Source organism: Rhododendron vialii, chromosome 5a (assembly GCF_030253575.1).
Source record: "Rhododendron vialii isolate Sample 1 chromosome 5a, ASM3025357v1".
Classification (NCBI taxonomy): Eukaryota; Viridiplantae; Streptophyta; class Magnoliopsida; order Ericales; family Ericaceae; genus Rhododendron; species Rhododendron vialii.
Window position 1 is genome coordinate 33,022,824 of NC_080561.1, and position 23,725 is coordinate 33,046,548.

At 39.1% G+C, this 23,725-nt stretch overlaps 2 protein-coding genes across 7 annotated transcripts; one reads left to right on the plus strand and one right to left on the minus strand.

The window, feature by feature from the left end:
• The first annotated feature begins 258 nt into the window (after positions 1 to 258).
• LOC131327233 (probable phospholipid-transporting ATPase 4) lies at positions 259 to 10,718 on the plus strand. 6 transcript variants are annotated; one of them, XM_058360280.1, is made up of 11 exons: positions 260 to 492; positions 1,262 to 3,198; positions 3,304 to 3,414; positions 6,940 to 7,216; positions 7,302 to 7,390; positions 7,499 to 7,586; positions 7,644 to 7,880; positions 8,014 to 8,139; positions 8,947 to 9,045; positions 9,525 to 9,716; positions 9,807 to 10,718. In XM_058360280.1, exons 2-11 carry the CDS (start codon positions 1,403 to 1,405, stop codon positions 10,455 to 10,457), a joined length of 3,666 nt encoding a protein of 1,221 aa, XP_058216263.1. In that variant the 5' UTR covers positions 260 to 492; positions 1,262 to 1,402; the 3' UTR covers positions 10,458 to 10,718. The 6 variants fall into 6 exon arrangements, with proteins under 6 accessions (XP_058216266.1, XP_058216263.1, XP_058216260.1 ...); XM_058360277.1 differs by having other exon boundaries at positions 261 to 492; positions 1,209 to 3,198; XM_058360281.1 differs by having other exon boundaries at positions 261 to 492; positions 1,209 to 3,198; positions 7,671 to 7,880.
• An 8,196-nt stretch (positions 10,719 to 18,914) lies between these two features.
• LOC131327837 (disease resistance protein RPV1-like) lies at positions 18,915 to 21,984 on the minus strand. Its single transcript, XM_058360965.1, has 6 exons — positions 21,748 to 21,984; positions 20,699 to 20,930; positions 20,270 to 20,612; positions 19,840 to 20,110; positions 19,317 to 19,754; positions 18,915 to 19,031 (listed from the first exon to the last, which is right to left on the minus strand). The coding sequence occupies exons 1-6, from the start codon at positions 21,982 to 21,984 to the stop codon at positions 18,915 to 18,917; spliced, it is 1,638 nt and encodes a 545-aa protein (XP_058216948.1).
• Positions 21,985 to 23,725: the final 1,741 nt, after the last annotated feature.

The following is a 23,725-nucleotide window of genomic DNA, read 5'->3' on the forward strand; positions in this document are numbered from 1 at the left end:
TCCGGTGCGCAAAACTAGACCTTAAAAAAGAAGCATTTGTTTCGTTAAAAAAAATTCACAAATCAATAGATAGCAATGAGTTTTATTAGATTGTGAAAAAAATTAATTTTTTTAATAAAAAAAATATGTATGTTTTGTAAACTTAGTTTTGCACACCGGACACTTATTTAGGGACGGAGGGAGTACTATTTTTCTTTTCTTAAAAAAGTGACAAAAATTGCAATAAATTCGATCATAGATACCCGAGGAATAAACACATACACAGAGAGATCTAGAGGGGGAGAGCGAGAGAGAAAGGGGCCCTGTAAATTCCTATCATTGGTTTGAACGGAGAGAGAAGGCTTTCTTCTTTGGCCTTGACGCACCTCTCTCGCTCTTCTCTCTCATTGCTATCTCTGCAACTTCTCTCTCCGATCCCATTGTTTTCTTGATGGGTTTGTCTTGTTATTTTTTTTCCGTTTGAAATGGATTTTATGAGGCTCGTCTTTCTAGGTAACCTCCTTATCTCTCTCCTCATTTTTGTTTATTGTGGTCAATTGTAGATTGCAACCAGATTCGATTTTTTCTTTTTCTTTTCTTTTTGGTTTTATTAATTATTTTGGGTAATTTGATTTTAGCTTCAGGTGCAGCACATTCTTTAAATTGTTAGAAATTCATTTTACAAAGGGTTCAGCTGGGAATGTTGTGGCGGTGTTTTTTTTCTTTTATTTATTTCTCTTTCTTTTCTTTTTTCTATATGATTTTGGGTAATTTGATTATAGCCTTTGGTGCACATTCTTTAAATTGTCAGCAATTCTTTACCGTGGGTTCAACTGGGAAAGGTCTAGTGATCTTTTTCTTTTTTTCTTTTTTTTGATGACATTGTTTTTCTCCAATTTGTTTTTTTGTTGTTTTGGATAGCTTATCAATCGAAATGGGGTCATTGTTTCTTGGTTGCCGTTTTGTCTTTGTTAATCTTGTTCCCGGAATCTAGGAATCAAGAATAGGGTTGAAGTTCTGAAATTGAATTTAGGAATGGTGATTGGTATGGTAGGTTTTTCTTAGTTACCCATATTGTTGTTAATCTTTTAGTGTCATTGTTAGCAATCTATAAATCCAAATGCCATGATTATTTTATTACCATGTCTTACGAACATAAGAATCTTAGAATGTCATGTACTGACAGAAAATTTAATTTGTATCTATTTATGGGTTTGATGTTCTGTCAGGTTAGGCATACTTGAAAAATTGTGAATTCTCTTGTGACCTAATATTCCTCTAGGGGTGTTGAATGCTTGGAAGGATACGTTGCACAAGAGGCTCCTTTAGTTACAAGGGTGATCAAGGCAAGAAGTTTTGGGCTTTTTTTTCTGAGAGGTGGTTATATGGTAATACAATTTTATTGAGTTGAGCCATTAAACAAATGACACGAGGAAGGATAAGAGCGAGGCTCCGCCGGAGCAATCTGTACACATTTGCATGCATTCGTCCACGAGACGGTGAAAGAGAGGAGCCGCATCAATTCCAAGGCCCCGGATTCTCACGAATTGTATTTTGCAATGAACCATGTCGCCATGTACAGAAACCTCTTAAATATTGCTCTAACTATATTTCAACCACAAAGTACAACGTCATCACGTTCCTACCCAAGGCCATCTTCGAGCAGTTCCGTCGCGTTGCCAACTTGTATTTTCTACTAGCTGCATGTCTGTCGATCACACCTGTTGCTCCATTTTCAACTGTGAGTATGATTGCTCCTTTAGCCTTTGTGATTGGTCTTAGTATGGCAAAAGAGGCTATGGAAGATTGGCAAAGGTTTATTCAGGATATGAAAGTAAATATGCGAAAAGCTAGGGTGCATAAAGGGAATGGAGTATTTGGTTCTAAGCCATGGATGAAACTTCGAGTTGGAGATGTGGTGAAAGTGGAGAAGGACAAATTTTTTCCTGCGGATTTACTACTTGTGTCGTCTAGTTATGAGGATGGACTTTGCTACGTGGAAACTATGAACTTAGATGGAGAGACAAACTTGAAAGTCAAGAGAGCTTTGGAGGTAACCTTGCCATTTGACGATGACCTGACTTTCAAGGATTTTACGGGAAAAATTTCATGTGAAGACCCAAATCCCAACCTTTACACTTTTGTGGGTAATCTTGGGTGTGATCGTCAGGTTTATCCATTAGATCCTAGTCAGATTCTCCTCAGAGATTCAAAGCTTAGGAATACGGCTTTTGTTTATGGAGTGGTGATATTCACTGGTCATGATAGCAAAGTCATGCAAAATGGAACACGATCTCCTTCGAAAAGGAGTAGAGTTGAAAAACAAATGGACAAAATCATTTACATTCTTTTCAGCCTCCTTGTATTGATCTCCTTGATCAGCTCATTTGGATTTGGTGTAAAGACATGGTTCCAAATGCCGCAATGGTGGTATATGCAACCGGATGTGAAATCAGATCTAACATATCTCTATGATACTAATAATCCTTTGAAGTCAGGCTTAATTCATTGTGTTACTGCCCTTATTTTGTATGGGTATTTAATACCCATCTCTCTCTATGTTTCTATTGAAGTGGTAAAGGTCCTCCAAGCAATGTTCATTAATAAGGACATGCATATGTATGATGAAGAAAGTGGAACTCATGCTCAAGCAAGGACATCGAATCTAAATGAGGAGTTGGGTCAGGTTGACACGATCCTTTCTGATAAAACTGGCACTTTGACATGCAACCAGATGGATTTCCTCAAGTGTTCCATTGCTGGTATGGCTTATGGGACTCGTTCTAGTGAAGTTGAACTTGCTGCTGCAAGGAAGATGGCTTTAAATGTTGACGGTCAAGTCTTTGGATCAACCCCGAAAAGTGGTGTGCATGTATCAGAAATTGAGCTAGAGACTGTTGTTACTTGTAAAGACGAGAAGTATCAGAAACCTCCAATAAAAGGATTTAGCTTTGAAGACAGCCGCCTCATGAATGGAAATTGGTCGAAAGAGCCAAATGCCGATGTCATCTTGTTGTTTTTCCGTATACTTGCTATTTGTCACACTGCAATTCCAGAAGCAAATGAAGAGACTTGTGGATTTACTTATGAAGCAGAATCCCCAGATGAAAGTGCTTTTCTTGTTGCAGCAAGAGAATTTGGGTTTGAGTTCTGTAAAAGAACTCAATCCAGCGTATTTGTTCGTGAAAGATACCCTTCTTCTAAAGAGCCAATTGAAAGGTTAGATGATCAAATGAATAATTTGCTTCATGGATCGGAAATTTTTAATTAGCCAGGCTTAATTTTTTCTTTTCGCATCTAATGTGTTATCTGGAGAATTTTCAGAGGGTACAAAATTCTCAATTTGTTGGACTTTACTAGCAAAAGGAAGAGGATGTCTGTTATTGTTCAGGACGAGGATGGCCAGCTTCTTCTCTTTTGTAAAGGTGCAGACAGGTTAGGCTCATGAAATTCTTTCCTTAACTTCCAATTTTTCCTCTAACATCTGTTATTGGAGGAAGTTAGAGCTGTATAATTATGTCCTTTGGATGAAAATATTCAATACACATCCTTTTAAGGTGTGTACCACATGCACCTATTGTGTGGTTTATATTATGCCACCTCATAAAAAATTACCTACAGAATCGGTCATTCATAACATTTTATTTCGTATCGTAACTTTTACACTAAAAATTTGTCACTTTTCATCAATATGATTCGTAATTTTTTAGCAATATATAGATTCACAACATTTTGAGAATCATAACATTTTGGTGTGTTTCATAACTTTATAAAAAAAAAATAATAACATTTTCAACAATACAGTTTGTAACATTTTCATTACGAATCGTAACATTTTGGTCCGTTTCGTAACTTTTTAACAAAAAACTCCTAACTTTTCAATAATCTATACTCAATTGTGCAATCAATCAGCTAATCAAATATTGGGTTTGGATTAAAAAATAAGGAGTGACTTTTTTGTCTCTATTCAAAAAAAAATTCGCATTTATCAATTTTGCGTAAAACTTTTGTGACTTATTGATTCGTCTCGGCAAAAGAAATAGAAAAAGTAAATTTTTTTATTGAAACTCATTAGCTTTTTAAAAAAGTGATAGAGATGGCCCGCCAGCCAACCGTAAAGTAAGAACAGAGTTCCATAGTCTCAAGGACCGACAACTGCAAAAGCTTAAGGTATGTGATACAAGATCTCCAGAACCATCAAAAGCTCAACTTCTGTCAGAAAAAGGGAGAAATATTCTACACCCGGCGAAAGATGAATCAGCAGAGGTTTCCTCCAGGAAGGAAAAATTCTCCCAAAGGAAGAAGAACAAACCAGGCCCGAATGATTGGTTCGTTCGTGTTCTTTGTACCAATGATGAGCTGGCAGGGCTAATGACTAGCCATTTGCCTGGTCAATGGGCTGGTGCATGTTTTCGAATGTTTGGTGTCAGTCTACGGCAGAAATTGATATGATCTCAGCAGTCGGCTGCTTGTCTTGTCTCGCCGTAACAAGCTGAGCTAGCTGAGCTAGAGGGGCCTAAACTACTGGACGAGAGATGGATGGATTCCCAGGTCTTTTTGAATCTCACTCTTGGAAGAAACGCGACTTTTGAGTACCAGTGCATGTACTTACACCATTGACCCACCGAAGAACTTTGTATTCCCCACCAACCCCTTAGCTAGCTCCACTTCCTGTACTCTATTCCTTATATGGTCACCAGATCCATGGGACTTCTCTTGGGAGTGACCTCAGGGAGAGAACCATTCTTGTCTCAGGCGCATTTCTGTGCCCCAAATCACTTCTACTTGTGAAAATCAGAGTATTGACAGTCTGCTTTACTCATGAATTTCACCAAGAATGAACGATTTCCTGCAATTCTTCCCAGTATGGAATGACTAAAAACACCAAAATACCAACGGAAACAAGGCTTACAGAAGTATTGAAACACTCTTTACGGCCCAGCCCTTATAGTCAGTTTAGTTAGCCGAACAAAAGAGATGACACTTCAATTCATACATTACTGGCAATTTGCGCCCTTAAACAAATGGGAGGACTCCCTGCGGTAAGTTGTACCCTTGTTTTCTTATTGATTCCAGGGGCGACGGCATTCTTGAATGAAGTCTATCCAAACCGATGACGCACTTCTCAGATCAGGCTAGGCCTCTCCAGCTGAGCTGGGCACCGGAGCCCTGGATGCGCCAGCGATTGGCACATAGGGGAGTGGTTGCCCGGGCAGGGAATTCCTTACTCAAAAGTATGAGAGTGCGTCAAAGCAAGAGTGAACGCTCCAACCTCCTTCTAACGCTTATCTCTTTTCTTGCTTCCTTGCTTTAATCCAATAGGCCGGATTCCTTGCTTGCAGCCGATTGCTTGAAGAGAGTTTACTACAGTGCTTAAGGAGAGGAGAGATTCACTATTGGATAGCTTGAAGAGGCTACACTTCCAACGCTTGAACTCTTGAACTACTGGAATAGACAGACCGGCCGCAAGTCAACAAGCAAGGTTTTTATTACTAAAGGAAGTACTGGGCTAAGGCTAAGGGCTGACTCCTCCTTCTAGTGTTTGGCCTAGTTTCCCTCCCTCAAGGAATGGCTTTCCTGCATCCTCTGACAGGAACCGGGGGGGGGGGGTGGTGGGCCAGTGAGCAAAAATAAAACAAAAAAGACGGCTTTTTACTTCTTCTTTTTATTTTTTTGTCTTTTTTAAGAAAATTATGAGTTTTGATGAAAAAAATTTACTTTTCGATTATTCTCGTCAAGTCGAATCAATAAATCACAAAAGTTTGAGACAAAATTAACAAATACCAAAAATATTTTAATAAATACAAAAAAAGTCACTTCCAACTTTTTAATCCAAACCCATCCGTAATTCATTATGTGTTGATGTTCAATTTTGTAATCGATTGAACTTTATAATTGATTTTGCAATTCCGTAATCAATTAGAATTATAATTTATTAGACATCATAATCAAATATGTAATCTATTCTGTTAATGTTCAATTATGTAATTGATTATACATTATAATCGGGTTTTTTTTAATTGAATTGAGTACGATTGGGAAACAATGTGAAGTTGATTACTCAATCGATTTACTAATTGATGGATCTCAGTAAGTCCTCTAATCGATTGCAAAATAAGTTAATAAGAAACAACATTGCAATAGGTTTCAAAATTGTTCTGGATAACACAAATAATTGTGGTTTCAATTGCGTAATTGATTTCAATAACACTTATAATTGATTATATTATCAAATTGGAATATTAGTTATTTGTAATTTGGATGTAATCACCAACAGTATGTTTGCTAACCAAAAAATAAATAGCACATCCTAAATATTATTGTCTCTTACACATAACCTAAAATGTATTGATAGATTTATCATTTTATCTTGTGACCATCACCATTAACTTTGTTAGTGTTACCTACTTGATTACTACGGATGACCGACTTTGCTATTCCTTCTAATTGGACTATTCATGTGAAAGTTCACTATGCAATTAAAGATATTGTGAAAGTATTAAATATTATAATCTTTTTTTAAAAATTAGAAGAAAAAAATTGACCAAACATATATGAAACATTTTAAGAAATCTGTCAAAAAAAATGCCTTAACTTGACTTTTTATTAAATTATGACAATGATATCTTTTTCCCTTAGTAATTATCGAGACCAATGTATTTTAAAGAAGCAAATTATTTTCACTTGAAATAGTTTTAGCTTCAAGTTTTTTAAAAAAATAAAATAAATATTTTTTTACATAAATTAACTATCAAAAATAAAAATAAAAAAGATATACACTGGTAAGTGAAAGAAAGTGAGAGGATTGAGGGGATTCTTCTTTCCATTTTGGTTAATTCATAGGGTTACCTGTTGCTCTGGTAACCAATTATTTGTTAGTAATCTCTCGTAACTTTTTAAATAGTCCGGATTATTACTTTAAGCTATGTTGATATGGTAATTTGATGCCTTCTTATGTAGCATCATCTTTGATCGGTTATCAAAGAATGGAAGAATGTACAAGAAAGCTACTACAAAACACCTAAAGGACTATGGGGAAGGTGGTTTGCGCACATTAGCTCTTGCTTACCGAAAACTTGAAGAGGCGGAATATTCTGCTTGGAACAATGAGTTTATCAAAGCGAAGACTTCCATTGGTGGTGATCGGGAGGCAATGCTTGAAAGGGTATCTGATCTGATGGAAAGGGATTTAATCCTTGTCGGTGCAACTGCTGTGGAAGACAAACTACAGAAAGGGGTACTTCTATGTCATTGCCAAAAAGGAATAATAGTTTTTGTATTCTTATGTTCCTCTCCGAACTTAACTACCACATTTTCAATAGGTGCCTCAATGTATTGATAAACTGGCTCAAGCAGGTCTCAAAATTTGGGTTCTGACAGGAGATAAGTTGGAAACAGCAATCAACATAGGGTCGTATTCTATTTGTCAAACTCATAACCAAACTTTTAAGAGCTAAGGAGCTCTGCATAATCCGTCGTAACTTGCAACTGAATTAAAACTATTGTTTGCTTGATGCAGATATTCCTGTAGCCTGCTTCGACAGGGCATGAAGCAGATTTGCATAACAAGCTTGAATACAGACACGTCAGCACAAGATTTCAGAAAGGTAGATTTGAATAAGGGATGTGCAAAATATTCAAAATTTTATACACTTTCATTTTAGAATTTATTGCTCTTTGTAACGCATCAGGCCGTGAAGGATAACATTGTGATGCAAATCACAAATGCCTCTCAAATGATCAAGCTCGAAAAGGATCCTCATGCTGCATTTGCATTAATTATCGATGGGAAGACCCTTTCATATGCTTTAGAGGATGATCTGAAGCATGAATTCTTGAACTTAGCAGTTATTTGTGCATCTGTCATATGCTGTCGTGTCTCTCCTAAGCAAAAAGCCCTGGTACTGTTTTTTTCTCTTATCAACAGATTTGCTTTGCCCACTGGACTTTCTATTTCCTGCTAGTTAACTTCCATCTCTTCTTCATAAGATCTTAGTGCTTGTCATCCTTTAATTTGTTTGGTCACATCACCAGGTGACAAGATTGGTAAAACAAGGAACCGGCAAAATCACCTTAGCAATTGGGGATGGTGCAAATGATGTTGGAATGATTCAAGAAGCAGATATTGGTGTTGGCATCAGTGGCGTTGAAGGAATGCAGGTCCATAGCATCTCTTAAACTCTTCTTGGATGAATCTGTGAAATGGTTTGTAAAATGAGTTCTGTAGAGTTTTAATGTTGCTAGTGCTTTTGAAACGGTTTTGTTTTATGAAGGTAGGAGAGAATATATCATTTAGTCCCTCTTGGAGTAGATTTTATCTTGGAATAATCCTGTGGCCTGGTCTGAGGTGTGGGCATCAAGAAGTTTTTTTGTTTGGTGCCTTGAAAATGTCATCTATTTTATATGCGAAAATGGTGTGAAAAGAGAAAGGTAGGCAATGTACAAGCTTTGTAGGTTGTTTATCATGTCTAAAGATTCTAAACTCAACCTGGACTTTTCTGGAGGACTTGTCAATGGGTACCTCTAAATCACTCAAAGGGAAATAGCTCCAATACAACTACCAAGGGAACATTTGTTATTTTCAATCAAGTAGTTCTTTTTTTCATCATTCAACTTTTTTGTTATGGTCCGACACTGTCATTTATTCTCTACTACATAAAATAATTAGTACTAGTTGTTTAGTCCTGTAAACCCCAGATGTTGCCATGTGATGATATCAATAATTATAAATCTTGACCATAGCTTAATCATACTGCCCACGTGAAACTGTTAGCGGACGTACATTACCACATATTTTTTCAATGGACCACTTTAGTCTTCCATTGGCTTTCTACGATAGCAAATTTCTTTGTTTTCTCGAACAGTATGAATAATGAATTAGACTATTAAACACGTTTGGTTGATTACTTTTTGCACTTTGTTTTCCTCTTTATAGTCAGCCTTACAAAGTTCTAAGCTCGTTTGCAGGCTGTGATGGCTAGTGACTTTGCTATTGCTCAATTTCAATTTCTGGAAAGACTTCTGGTTGTCCATGGACACTGGTGTTACAAGAGAATTGCTCAGATGGTAATAATTCAAGAGAATGATATTTGGTGTGACATGTTAAGGATGATTATTTTTCTTCCCAATTCAATTCTGACATTGGATTGGAAATAATAAAAACGAATAGACTTTAAAATGGGATCATATTACTTCTTGGTTAATTTTCGTAAGCACTGAAACTCGTGGAGAAGCAAAACCAATACAATAGATTTTTGTTGATTGAGCGGAGAAATTACGTTGGTAAATGTTTGGGGACTATTATCTCCATTTTTCTCTTTTCAATGGCTTGTTAGGGAAAAATGTAATGCTATTTTGTTTCTGTTTTTTTGATCGGCAACGTAATGCTATTCTCTTATGTTTCCTAAGAAGTTTTACAACATAACCACTCCAATAAAAGTTCCCTATTTTTGCCCTTGCATGTTCAACCTGCATTGCATAGTTAGGTGCCTTGGTGCTACTATTTTTTTCCGCATCTGATACAAACTTTAATGCTTTGCATTCAGATCTGTTATTTCTTCTACAAGAACATAGCCTTCGGCCTCACACTCTTCTACTTTGAGGCATTCGCCAGCTTTTCTGGGCAATCAGTTTATGACGATTGGTACATGTTGCTATTCAATGTTATTCTCACCTCACTACCTGTTATTTCACTTGGAGTATTCGAACAAGATGTTTCGTCTGAAATTTGCTTACAGGTAGTTCAACAAAAACACCCTTATTTTAAACATTCGTTATCTTGTTTTCAAATACTATCCCATGAACACATTCTTCTTGCATTTTTGTAGTTCCCAGCCCTTTATCAACAAGGCCCAAAAAACTTGTTCTTCGACTGGTACCGAATATTTGGGTGGATGGGGAATGGACTCTATTCTTCCGTCATGATATTCTTCCTCAACTTAATCATCTTCTATGACCAACCCTTCCGATCCGGAGGCCAAACTGCCGACATGTCAGCCATAGGGACCACCATGTTTACGTGCATTGTTTGGGCAGTCAACTGCCAGATTGCACTCACTATGAGTCACTTCACTTGGATCCAACACCTCTTAATATGGGGCAGCGTCGCCACATGGTACATATTCCTCTTAGGCTACGGAATGTTGCCATCAATCTATTCTGGGAACGCCTTCCAACTCCTCGTTGAAGCTCTCGCTCCTGCTCCTATGTACTGGTGTGCCACTCTGTTAGTAACCATCACTTGCAACCTTCCATATCTGGCTCACATATCATTTCAAAGGTGTTTCCATCCAATGGATCATCACATCATCCAAGAAATAAAGTGCCTCAAGAAAGATGTTGAGGATCAACATATGTGGACTAGAGAGCGGTCTAAAGCAAGACAAGAGACGAAGATTGGGTTTACTGCAAGGGTAGATGCAAAGATCAGGCAATTGAAAGGGAGACTAACAAAGAAGCTTTCATCACTAACTCCATAAGTCATAATGCCTCCATCGTAACATTTCCAAGGATTTTTTTTTTCTTTTTGGCCCTGTTCTCATTTATAAAATTAGGTTTCCTGGCCGTTTGAGCTTCGTTTTGTACGGGTTGTGTTATTCATTTTAGTGGGGGTGTGTTGAGGTCTCATTCATTATACAAGAGGTGTGATGCTGTTGTATGTAATTACTCCTATATGCCAAAAAAAATCCTATGTAACATGATCTAATTACAGCTTGTGGAAATTGTTCATATTGATAAAACCTACTTTCTTTCCTTGTACAATATGTTTTCTGGAATTCTGAACCCCTACAAAGCTTCTTATGTTTATATGCCCATGAAATTTGATTGACACACTTGCTACATCTCCTTGTATGAGTTGAACAGCTTAACTTAAAATGTAAAAAATAAAAATAATGTGGAACGTACGCGTTCATGACCACGCCAATGGCCGATTCGTCCATGGAGAAAAACAACCCTTCGATTTGAGCAAGGTCAAAAACAAATGTTGGAGTTGATTAGATTGTTCTATGAGCATAAAAATTCCTTCACACGCGCAAGTCTTCAGCATAACGTCATTTAAACCAAACTAATTAAATCAAAACAAGAGAGGATTCCTCACTTTAATTGCCTATAACTATTCAAAATTTGTTTACTTCATCACTCAATATTCAGTTGTACATATTTTGTCTTTCATTGTTAGATTCCTATCTATCGAGTCCAATCAATCACGTGTTTTCTAATTCTGAAGGAAAGTATTCAACATGTTGTGCCCTGTTAAATTTGATTAAAATTCGATATTTCTTCATCCAACTCAGTACAAAAATCTCTAGTATGTCTTCTACGATGACACTTTAATCTAATTCATATTTTGTAGGCTCCCAATAGTCTATGATCCTCAAATTTAGCGAGTTATTGAAGTCCCTTGCTTAGGGCTATAAACAAGCCAAGCTGAGCTTTGTTGAGCTCAAGCTCGGCTCGAGCCGAGTCCTTAATGAGCCGAATTTAGTCATTTACCAAAAGAGCCTCTTTAATCGAGCCGAGCCTCCTTTAACAAACTCCACTCAGCTCGTTTATAACTGAGCTCGAATCGTTTACTAAACAAGCTGAGCCGTGATGAGCATTAACGAGTTGCCGAGCTCTCGAGCTACTCAGTTCATTTGCAGCCTGTGTTCATCATGTGGAACGATGTTGGACCATAACTTGGATACACACTTCGACTTGACCCAACAGGTCAAAACAAAAACGTTTCACGGATGGAATAAAAAGAATTGAAATTTGAGAGACGGAGTAGACAAAATATGAATAATCCCAGGGAGTAAAAATGCAATTAATACGAAATTATGGTGGAAAGCTTTGTTGCTTCCATTGGATCAAAGTCTCTTCGGGGAGTGTCTCGATACCAGGATGCATGCCTCCCTAAATTTTTTGGGTCTCGCTAACCTGTCGTAGCCTATTATACTTTAACCCTTTAGAAGTAGCCTATTTTACTTTAACCCTTTAGAAATTGTTAACCTGTCCACAAATGGCGTACCACCCTTCCACATAATCAATAAAGGGATAGTTTTTGGGAAATGATTTTGCCACTCCATTTTTTGTTAACACCACTCCCCTGTAGACACCCCAATCTGACTTCCCGATCGTTTTACTTTCTTCTTCGGTTTCTTGATTCCCCGATGATGAATCAGGTCGAAACGGTCTCGAGAACTTGGAATGGCTTGAGTTTGGCATGAGAGGAACCCATCCTTAGCCCTTAAAACCTTTAATCAGAACTAGGACCTTGGTCTGAATGTCACGCGACAATCTAGGACCCTCGCGCGATGGTTCGTCTGCCAGGTGGTGGTCAAAGTCAAAGCTTTGACCATTGACCATCGCGGGGTTGGCTGGACCCTCGCGCGATGGTCTCACTCCATCGCGCGATGGTCAACACCTGTCATTTTCACCCAGATTGCGTGGTGGTCAGGGGGCTACAGGCCTATCTGACCCCGTTTTCTCGGCTGAACAGCGTTCTGGGGGGGCTCCCCTTGCACCACCTCACCCCCCATTCTCCCATCACCTTTGCCACCCACTCCTCCACCAAGCATTTGTAACCAGCATTGTTGGCTGGTTACAAGGCCTTGGTTAGCCATCCACTAACCCCTTCTTTCCATAAATACCCCCCCCCCCCCCCCCCCCCCCCCCCCCCCCCCCCCCCCCCCCATGCATCCTTGCAAAGGGTTACAAGAAAGCTCTCTCCAAAAAAGAAGAAGAAAAACTGAAGCACAAACACTTCACACTACTCAAACCCACATAATCACCCTCCAAATCTCACCATCTCATCATTCAAGCCATCTCCAAGACACTCAAAGCAAAGGTATAATATCTTTCTGCTCACTGTTCGAACCTCTGAGGGGGGCTGGCAGGGTCAAGGCTGGTAATCGATACCAGTTCTGGCCCTAAAGCCGGCAGAGTTTCAAGGGCTGTTAGCTGGGAAACCCTCGCGCGATGGTCCCGTATCCTCGCGCGACGATTCTGTCTGCGTGAGATTGGACCACGTGGGGAAGGGACCCTGGTCTTTAAGTTTATTATTGTGCTTGTAGTCTTTTAAAAGTCTTTCAAGGAGCTTTAGCTCACTGCTTTGCGGTTTTGCATGTTGAAAATCACTATTTGGTTTAGTTTATAACACCTCTTTGTTTGGAATGCTTTTGGGATGCTCCTGAACATGTCTCAGAGCCCTAAGTATGCAAAGCAATTCCTGGAAGTCCAGTCAGAACAATCGCGCGGCTGTCTCATTCTGTCGCGCGATGGTTCTCTGTCTCCCAGGGACTGCCCTTGCATGAGCAATCTGGCCTTGGCCTCTGTTTAGACACCCCCACTGTTTAGGAGTTGCATTTTCATAATATTTCCATCTGTTGGCTGTAATATTGTTTACTTTCAAGTACCCATAAACTGCTTGGTTTGCACCTGGGTGAGCACTGGTCCTTCCAGAGCCCAGAAGGGGGTGAAATTCAAATTATTGGTAAAGCGTCAATACTCGCGCGAGTATATGGTTATGTCGCGCGATGGTTCGCTTGCATGCGGATGAACTCACGCATGCAAGCTGGCTGTTCGTTTGTGCCAAAATCATACACAGCGCTGTTTTGATATATGATCAACGTTTTGAACTTCACTCCATTTATTACTTGTCATCTCACTAACCCATGCCATATTTTATCACATCCTGCAAACATGTTACAGTTTTAATCCCCTTAAACTGTTCCCCCGCCCTAAATGGCTAAAAATTGATTAATGAAACAGAATCGCAAACAAACATCTTTCGCAAATGCCTAAGTAGAGACCGATCTCCGGATTGGGCGAGAGGGGTGCCATAAAACCCTTCCCCTCTCGTAACCTGGCTCCCGAACCCAGATATGGTTATGACGGATCAGTTCCTTAACTTTTTCAAATCAAACAGCGCGGCAAGTGCTTCGAAATACGGTTCCTTGGGTGTCGGACCTTCAAACCCGAGTGGCGACTCTGTATTTTTGCGAGCGCTTGCTTCCTCGCTCGCGCTCCCTCGACCCGGGCCCCTTGCCTCACATCTCGGAATCCGGAAATTCCGAAAACGGGCACGCATGCCCACATCCCCTGCAAGTGTATTTTTGCATAAAAAATACGCTTGCAGGGGAGTAGCATTAACAAAAAAGGAAGTGACAAAATCAGCAGCCTAGTTTTTTTCCAAAGGCATCTGGACAAAAGAACTCCCTCCAGAATGGCGTGTGTCACGGGGCTGTAATTCGCCTACAGATTCTGCCCGTGATGGCACCAAGTTTCCAACAAGACTTGGTCTCAGCCAACAAAGTAAAACACACACACACGAGTTTGAATGAAGTCTAGCACGCACACAGTTTACAGGAACCCGTCCCAACCTTTTATTGCACCGACAATACAAGCAAAACACTTAGAGTACTAGACAGAACATCCCTCTGCCTTAGACTCGAAAATGCAGTGTCTTTTATCAGGCTACCTTCAATAAACCGTGGCTACTAAGTAAATGGGATCATGGGATGGCCCCATGATCTGCAGTTGACACCCCCAACTGCCCTAGGGTTGTGCTGGCACAGTCACAAGCTGCCAGCACATAGGAAAATAAAACTGCCTGGAAATAACTGCTAATAACTGCCCGATTCTACTGGGGACACCTGTCCCTGCCTGCCAGCAACATGTGCAGAATGTAGTAACCGTCAATAACCGTTTTGCCTGATCCCAATCAAGGCTGCCTGGCCAATTTCGTGATCCAACCCAGCTCCAAATACTTAGCCGTTTTCTGATTGCATTGTCCCACAAGCTAGCTTCCCGTTTAGCATCCATGCCCCAATAATCATCGGGCCTTCACGTGCATCCCAGCTGCCACTTGCCTAATGGACCAGTGCCGACACCAACCGACACCATCGGATCACCTTGAAAAGACATGCCTGCCTCATGCCTTAGTTTCCACCGGTTGGCTAGGGTGCAAGGTGCCACCGCTAGCCAAGCTTAGCAAGCCTTGGAAATCAAGGTGCTAACAGCGTGCCACCCTTTCCACATGCATATAGCTTTTGCAAAATCAGTAATTGGATGGAAAAGACTCCGGTATACACCTTCATTACGATTTTTTTGTGTCTTCTTTTATGATTTTTTGTTGCTCTTTTTATGAATTTTGGTGGCTCATTTTTATTTTGGATGTAAGGTCCAAACTTTATGAATTTTTTGGCTTACTTGACGAATTTTTGTAGCACAAGATATGAATTTTTGTGGTTACTTGAACTAACTTTAGTGGTTTTGTTTACGAACTTTTGTGATGGTGTTTTATGAACTTTGTGGTATAAAAGACGGCGCAAGCCAAAAATATACAGCTCAAAGCTACGAATTTTTTTGTGGTCTTGTTTACGAATTGTTGTGATGTTATTTACAAACTTTGATGGTGTGGTTTATTAATTTTTGGTCCAATGCACAATTATTTTGTGTCTAATTACGAACTTTTGAGATGATTTACAAACTTTGGTGACTCAAAATAAAAAGTGCGTACCGTACACCCAAAAATAGGAGTGTTTACCTCAGCCTTGTCCTGGTTTTTTTCAAAGGCATGTGGAAAAAGAACTCTCTTTTTTTGCCCACAATGGTGCACCACCCTTTCCACATAATTAATGGGATAGTTTTTTTTTCCAAAGGCGTGTGGAAAAAGAACTCCCTCCACTATGGCCTTCCACCCTTTCAGACCTCCGCAAAATTATTAATAGGATGGATAAGACTCCAGTACATACCTCCATTCCGAATTTATGTGGTTCCTTTCTTACGAATTTTTGTGGCTTTTTTTTTTTTTACGAAACCTTTTAAATTTTGTGACTTACTTTAACAATTAACAAACTTTTGTGGTGTTGTTTATGAACTTTCTGGTAAAGAAAGACGGTGCAAGCTAAAAAAAGACGGCTCAAGGTTAAGAATTTTAGTGGTGCTATTTACAAATTTTTATGGTGTTTTTATGAACTTTTGGGCTAACATACAATTGTTTTGGTGTTCAATTACAAATTTGTGACTCAAAATAAAAGGTGCACACCCAAAATTAGGTGCGTTTACCTTAGTCTTGAACTCTTGTCATAATGGGATAGCTATTTTCCAAAGGCATGTGGAAAAAGAACTCCCTCCACATGGAACGGCGTACCACTCTTTCCGACATCCAAATAATCATTGATGGCATTCCAAGTTCTTTGGGCCAACGGTGAGACGGTGAATCTATTTTAAGGAGACTGATTCAGGGATCGGTTCAGTTTATGAATTTCTGTACATTTCATATTCAGTTCATGTAATCTGTGATTCTGTATTCGATTATCAATTGTAATGAAATTTGTAATCTGGGTTATCCGATCATATCGCAATTTTCCGTTAACAAAACTAATTACCACTGAGGGCATGTTTGATTCCTGGATAGATTATGGGAAGCATAGAAAAAGATGGGATTAATATTGGGATAGAGGAGATATGTGGGGCCTATTGGATGATAAACGTAATTATGCGTGTCGTTGGATTAGTCGTTGGATGAGAAGAGAATATAGTCTCCTACGCATTATTTCACGAATTTACTTGGAAAATCATGCAAAATGAGTAAAACACATAGGGAAATGCTATGGTGTCTATCGTTACGGTGTCTTCATTATGCCTCTTGTGGTTTTCGGTTATGCCTTTTGTGGTTTCGATTATGCGGTGCCTCTTGTGGTTTTCGCTTATGTCATGTTTGGTTCCATGTTATGCCATGTATGAATCCAGATGCTGTATAACATAGAACTACAAAGGGCATAACCGAAAATAACAATAGGCATAACCGAAAACCACAAGAGCCATAACAGGAACCACAAAAGGCATAACAGAGACACCATAAGGGTAAACACCATAGCATTATTTAAAGGCATATACTATGTAATGTTTGACCATGGTCAACTCTCGTGCATACAAGTTCAATGGTGGCGAACACAATTTTATACCTTGCGTGCGCAACGGTTGACCATGTGCAACATCCACACACAATTATTCAAGAGAACACAACATGGTCACCAAAACGTCGGACACCATCAAAGTCCTCTGAACAAATCGAGGAACATCTCACTTGCTTCCCGCTTATAATTTCATTTTATTTTTACAATGTTAGTTAGTACTAGTTTAGTATCAAAATTACTGTTTCGGAATAATTTTTATAGATTTAAAATTAGTATTTTCTTAGGGGATATAATATGGGAGAAAAAAAAAATTGGAAGAGTAAGATAGGGGAGGGTAGTGTGGGTTTATTTGAATTCCAGATCTAAACATAATGTTCAATTTCAACTATGATGTAATCTTAAGGTAGACTTAGGGACGACTAAAATCTAAGTTTTGTTTTTATTTTTTATTTTTCAATAATGCAGTGTATCTCGGGCTAATTTGCATATATTTCAGATTAATTATTCCTATAATTGATCTCACAACATTTTAACAACATATAGATGGGGTTGAGTGGCTTCAAGAGTTAGATTGCAAGGAGAATAGAACTTGAGCGCTTATGAGAACTAATAAATTATTTTTTTTTGGCGGCTAGGAGGACTATAATTTAAGTTACGTCAATTCAAAGAATTAGTTTATAATTTTTATTGAAAGCCAGTTTTGCCTTTTGCAAAAGAAAAAACAGCTTTCTATCTCCGTAAGAAAACGGACTAAATAAACAAATTTAATTTGGTGTGATATCGGCTTGGATTCTTCAGATCGAATTCTGATAAATCTGAACCAATCCGTTAAGTTTCCGATTTATATAGATTATTTGATCAACTATCGGGGGCTCGATTAGGATTTTCTAGGATCCGATTCATATTTAATCTGGTCCATTGATAGGTCTACTTCAGGCACAAGCCCTTATCCACTCTCTTACCACGCATTGGTGTGAAGTTCATACATTTGTTTTCCATCCCACACCAAATATGGCGGTGGAGGACCTGAGGTGTTATGTCGCGGTGCGCACCAAAAATATTCCTACAGATCTTAACCACACCGTGTCTTCACCATCTTCTGCAGTTCCAAAGACAGCTGGGCAATAGCTCCAAACCAAGCCCTTCGTTCTATTACTTATGACAGTATGTGCTTCGAGATCTTTTGGATCATCAGAGTGCGCATAAACTGAATACACATTCAAGCCTCGGATCCTCTAATTAAGCTATGAAGGCACAATAAAATCAATTAAGGATCCTAGATTCTTAAAATTGAACCAAGGTGGAACCGTGGTACCAGGAATATAGGCGAAGATTATATGCGTATCATAACAGACCTGTGTCAGAGGAAGAAAATCTAAGCAACAGAGAGAGAGAGAGAGAGAGAGAGAGCACCTGTATGGGAAACCTCCTTCGTCGCATTCCACACCATGATGTTAGCTTTACAGTTAGGTTTTCCATGGATTGGCAGTTTGACAAGCCTAAATTGTTGAGAATCTCCTCTTCAACGTTATATGGATTCTAATTTGGATATGCACAAAGTTTCTGGATGGTTGCATGTGCCCAAATGACAAGTGGTTGTTGGACGGTGCGAGATTTGATATGTTAATTCCTCCAGCAATCTATTAGGTACACAACGGAAATCACATAGTTGCGGGACCCCATCAAGTTTGCGGAGCCTTGGGCAAGAAGTAATGTACAAGTTCTCAAGCTTAGTACGACCTCTAATGAAATCTGGAAGGCTACGAAATTGATTAGACGACAGATCTAGTTCCTTGAGTGAGCATAGGATGCTAAGGTCTCTGGGGAAATCATCCTCCGAAAGATTACAGTTTGTTTGACATAATTTTACCAAGGACCGTGGTAAAGAAGGCCATGAATTTTTCGGATTTTCTGTTGGCTTGGGCCCAGATGAAAGATTGCATTGCATTCACCAGCCCATTGGTAGGGACAGATTGATTGAAAGCAATTCCATCTGCCATGAGCACAGTTAGAGACTCCATATTTCCCATGTTAATTTGTTGGCAATCCATCGAGATTTGAGCAACCAGAGATGACAAGCATTTCCAAATGTTTTAGCATACAAATGCTACTCCGAAGATTCCTCTTAACTTTTGCAGTCTCCCAAATCTAACAAAACAAGTCTCTCAAGTTGTCCTATGGATTCATGAATCTCAACCAAACTTGTACAACTTTTAAGCACCAGTCTCTCAAGATTGGGGACTTCTGAAACGTCAGGAGTTTTTACGAGGTCATATGAACGACTTAGATTGAGAATTTTTAACAACCCTAGAAACTGCAAAAAAACAAAAAGGGGGGGGGGGGGGGTTGGTGAGACCCAAAAGTGGGTATCAAAGCCTTCATGAGTTCACTTTCCAAAGAAATTTGAAAGGAAGAAAAAAAGTAGTTACATACCTTGGTTCCTTCCCATACATTTTTTAAGCGGCCATATTGCATGTCAAGAGCAACCAAACTCTCCAAAGGGAAATCACAAGGTATGGACTTAAGTGGGAATCCATGCCAGCACAACCATCTTAATTCCTTGGGAAACTTTTTATAGGGCCCACTAATATCTATATGATTCAACTGCAAAAGTTTTAGTTTGCGCATCCGTGCAAATGCATCAGCTTCCAAAGCTACTTGATTTGAATTTTCTGGATCAGTGGGATTGAGGTGAGAGGAGAAGATACTGAAACCATATCTTTTATACGAAACGCCCAAATTTGACAATAAGCGCTTCTTAAGGAACTCTTCAAGGCGACTTCTTCTATTGTCACCAAAGTCCGTACTAGCATATGCATCTTGTTTCAACAGACATATATCGAATTTGAGGCCTTCTATTTCGCTTGTGCCCTAACATAAGAATGAGAAAAAGGGAAAGGGAGAATGTGCGGCCAAAACAATGATTAATTAATAACATCCCTACACATGTTCATACAAATATACATAAAGAGCAAAGTATAATTCTTATAGTGTCTTCTCTCAAAACCCTTAATGCGTCGTTAGAATTCCAGAGGATGCTACGTTTGCCTGGCTCCTTTGGTGATACTTGATGAACAATTTCTCTTCCCATTTCTTGAAGCAAATGATGCATTACCAACGTATTTCCTCTACCAATCGATATCAGACATCTATCCACAAGGTTTTGAATCCTAACCACTGTGTAAAATTCACATCTGTCTAAGATTGTCACTGTAGAATCCTTATCGCTTCCAACAAAAAAACAAGCAAGATTGAGGAATAGATGTCTATCGTGATCATCTTGTAAAGAGTCATAGCTTATTCGAAATTTTTCAAGGATTTGATTGTCAGGAATCGCTTTCAATTTTTCCAATTGACTTTTTCATACGTTTAAGGAATTCCCTGACAGAGAAAGACCTAGAACTTTAATTGCTAAAGGAAGCCCTCCACAGTAGCTTACTGCCCTTTTTGACACTTCTCCATACCCATTGTTTGGACAACATTTCCCAAAGGCATGCCAGCTAAAGAGCTCTAGGGATTCCTCCTCACTCAGATTTTCAAGCCTATGCACCTTATAAAATTCATAAGCCCCTAGCAACCGCTCATGCCTAGTAGTTATGATGATTTTACTTCCTGAAAAAAGCCAACCTCGCACTCCAAGTAGTGCATCTAATTGGTCAAGTTTATCCACATCATCAAGAACTACAAAAACTTTTTTGCGACATAAAGCATCTTTAATCATAGCAGCTCCTTCACCAATATTGTTTAGTTTGACTTTCTTTGTAAACGATCTTCTTGTTGTGAAATTTCTCTTACATCTGCAATAAAACTGCTACCTTCAAATCTAGGGAAGTTCAAATTGTACAGAAATGTTGCAGTGGTTGTCTTGCCTATTCCACCCATTCCACAAACTGCAACTATGCCAACATTACTTAGCCCATCTTCTAACCAAATCTGAATTTTTTTACTCGGGAATGCATTCCGACCAAGTTGGGGATGATGTTCAATGATGTGCAACTTAGCTTGTCTCCAACCACTTTTATAATTTTCTTGATGTTTTGCTCGTGTCTGAAAATTCGATTAATATGGGACATCAAAAACAATGAGACTACATGATTGAATCAATGTTATTAATCCCGTACCGTACCAGTCGGTACGTACCGGATTTCAGAGAAACCGGTACCCTAACTCCCCAATATCGTTCCGGACCAAATACCGGTCATCTCGGAGGCCGGCTGCATCGTTTTTTTTTTTTTTCCCGGAAAAAACGTTTCTTTAGGTTATCTTAACCCCAAAAAAAATAATAAAACGTTGGCTGAACCATATTACGTGCGCGAGGCTCAAATCCGGGATTTGCACCCCCCCTGCGCGCGAATAACCCGTGACGCGCACCCGGTTAATTGGTTTCCGAATCAGTTTTTCCAAATTGTCTTCGGTCAGGGCACATTTTCCCGAGCATGCGAGACCTCTTATTGGGTTCTCATTCACAAGTTCACCAGTGTGCAAAGTAATTTAAAGTGGAAAAGAGTTTTGTAACTAAGCAATGTGGGACTAGAGATATTTTATGATGAATTGTATGATATGGGAGATTTTTTTGAATTATAATTATATATAATTATTATATATATTGTAGTTGCGGTAAATCCGAAACGGTACCCGGTACCTGACCGGTACCGGTACGTACCGTACCAGTAGAAAAACCGGTACTCTGTCCGAAACGGTATTCAGAACTATGGATTGAATTGCAAAAACCAAGAATTAAACATTTCAAAGCAATTACTATGAAAAATCAACACATTATTGGCACTACTGCAATAATGGGATGAAAAGCGACACAAGATATGCCTAGCTAAAGAAGCGAGCTACGAGAAAAATATCCATCAACTTGATTTTGTAAATTCATCCCGGCCAAATCTGCAACTTCTCTAAGCGCAGCCCTCCATGTTCCTAGCTTATCCTTCAATTTCTCTTTCGCCAGTCCACCTGTTTCTGATTTGAGTTTCTCTTCATGCCTTGTAAATGCTCCTTCGAAACTGCCGATTTGCTTCCTCACTTTAGACGGATCCACATCATAGAAGACAGGTAGAACTACGTGTCCAGAAGTCCTGCGCTTGACGATCATCACAAGCTCTTCAACGCACCAAGTTGACGAGGCATAGTTCTTCGAGAAGACGACTTTCTAAATCCTCGACTCTCAAATCGCTTTCTCAAGTTCAGACTTGATATCTTCTCCTTTTTCTATGCCATCATCATCTCTGAAGGTGCGAAATCCAGCTTGGTCCAAAGCTGCGTAGAGGTGATCAGTGAAAGTCTTGCGAGTGTCCTCGCCCCTGAAGCTCAAAAACACATGATAACTACTTGGAGAAGCCGAAGAAGAGGCTTCTTGGGATTTCATTGTAGACATTGAACAAAGCCCAAGAAAAAGATCGAGTCAAGCACCAAGAGAGCACTACTATCTGTCAAAACTACTCCAGAAGCTAGCAATTCATTGTGTATTTAAGAGATGCCAGTTGAGCCAATGAGAGTTAACTGAAACCGTGTAAAGAAAAAAACATAAGCTAGTGAAGAACCGCATTCTCTAGAGATTTATTTATGGTTTGTCCATGAGGCTAGAAGCAAACTGTAACGCACATTGAACCAGTAGTTCTGCAGTCATCACATCTGTGGGACCTATGTAACACGGACATCTCGTCGGAGGTCATGTACCCGTGTCGGACACCGACACTCTCCGAACACATGTCCAACACTCATATTCAAAGTTCCCTGTTTTTTATCAACGTTTTCCGTTTGGACACTCTGGGGACACTTTAAAAATGCTCCAGAAACTCTCGAACACTGTGAAAACAAGACGGGGTTGATAAAAACAAATAGTAGAATCTAATTAGAACTTCGAGAGTCATCTTTTTGTGTGTGAATGATGAAGGTTTAATATTGGATAGAAAGGCACACAAATAATCAAATGCTTTTAGTCAAAATACTTTTATGAATGATATGATGATGGTTATAGTTTAACGTATATGTGGTGTTGCATATTTATGATTAGAACCTTAATTTTTAATTTTTTTCTTCGTTTACATATGCTTTTTAAAACATGTAAAACTTGTCGTGTCCTTCAGTTTTTCTTTAAATTTGCGTGTTGAAGTATCAGTGTCGTGTCACCTGTCCATGTTGGTGCTACATATAGTGTGGGACATTCGGCTCTCATTATTGCTACTAAAATTGTCATCCTTGGAAATGGGGAGATGTACTATATCTGGGGTAGGCAAGCTACTGGCCAGCTTTGTTTTAATTGAAATCAAAATCAGAGTTTGTGATTGCGTGTTTTGTATTGCATTCTTAACCAAATGAAAAACAGACAAATAGTTGGTGTACCTTCTCTTTCAAGTGTAGTGGCTGCCAACTTTAGTACCCAGTTAAGTAAAGAAACAGTCATCATAAAAGTTAATTTCGATAAGAGTACTCGATTTGCTGGGTTCTCTTAATCCAGCAAATCGAATATTCTAATCGATCCAGGAAGATTTGGACAACTAGCTAGGACAAGATTTTTTTAAAAGCTTAAGCTTAAGCTTAAGTGAGCCTCAGCCTCAATTTTAGGCTCGTTTAACAGCCGAGTTGGTACAATTTTGTGCTTGTCTGATGTGCAGAAACATTTCCTGGAGCAATATTTCCAAACTGATATATTTCCAAACTGATAGAATTGATAGGGTATATTATCTTCATAGATTGATTGGGAGCTCATTTCTACTTGTTCCTCCTTTTACAGAAGGCGGACTCCAACCTCCTTTACTTGCACAAATTCACCTCCAGACACTAAAATATTGACTTCATCGCCGCCTTCTAAATGATTTCCAAACTTCCAATAG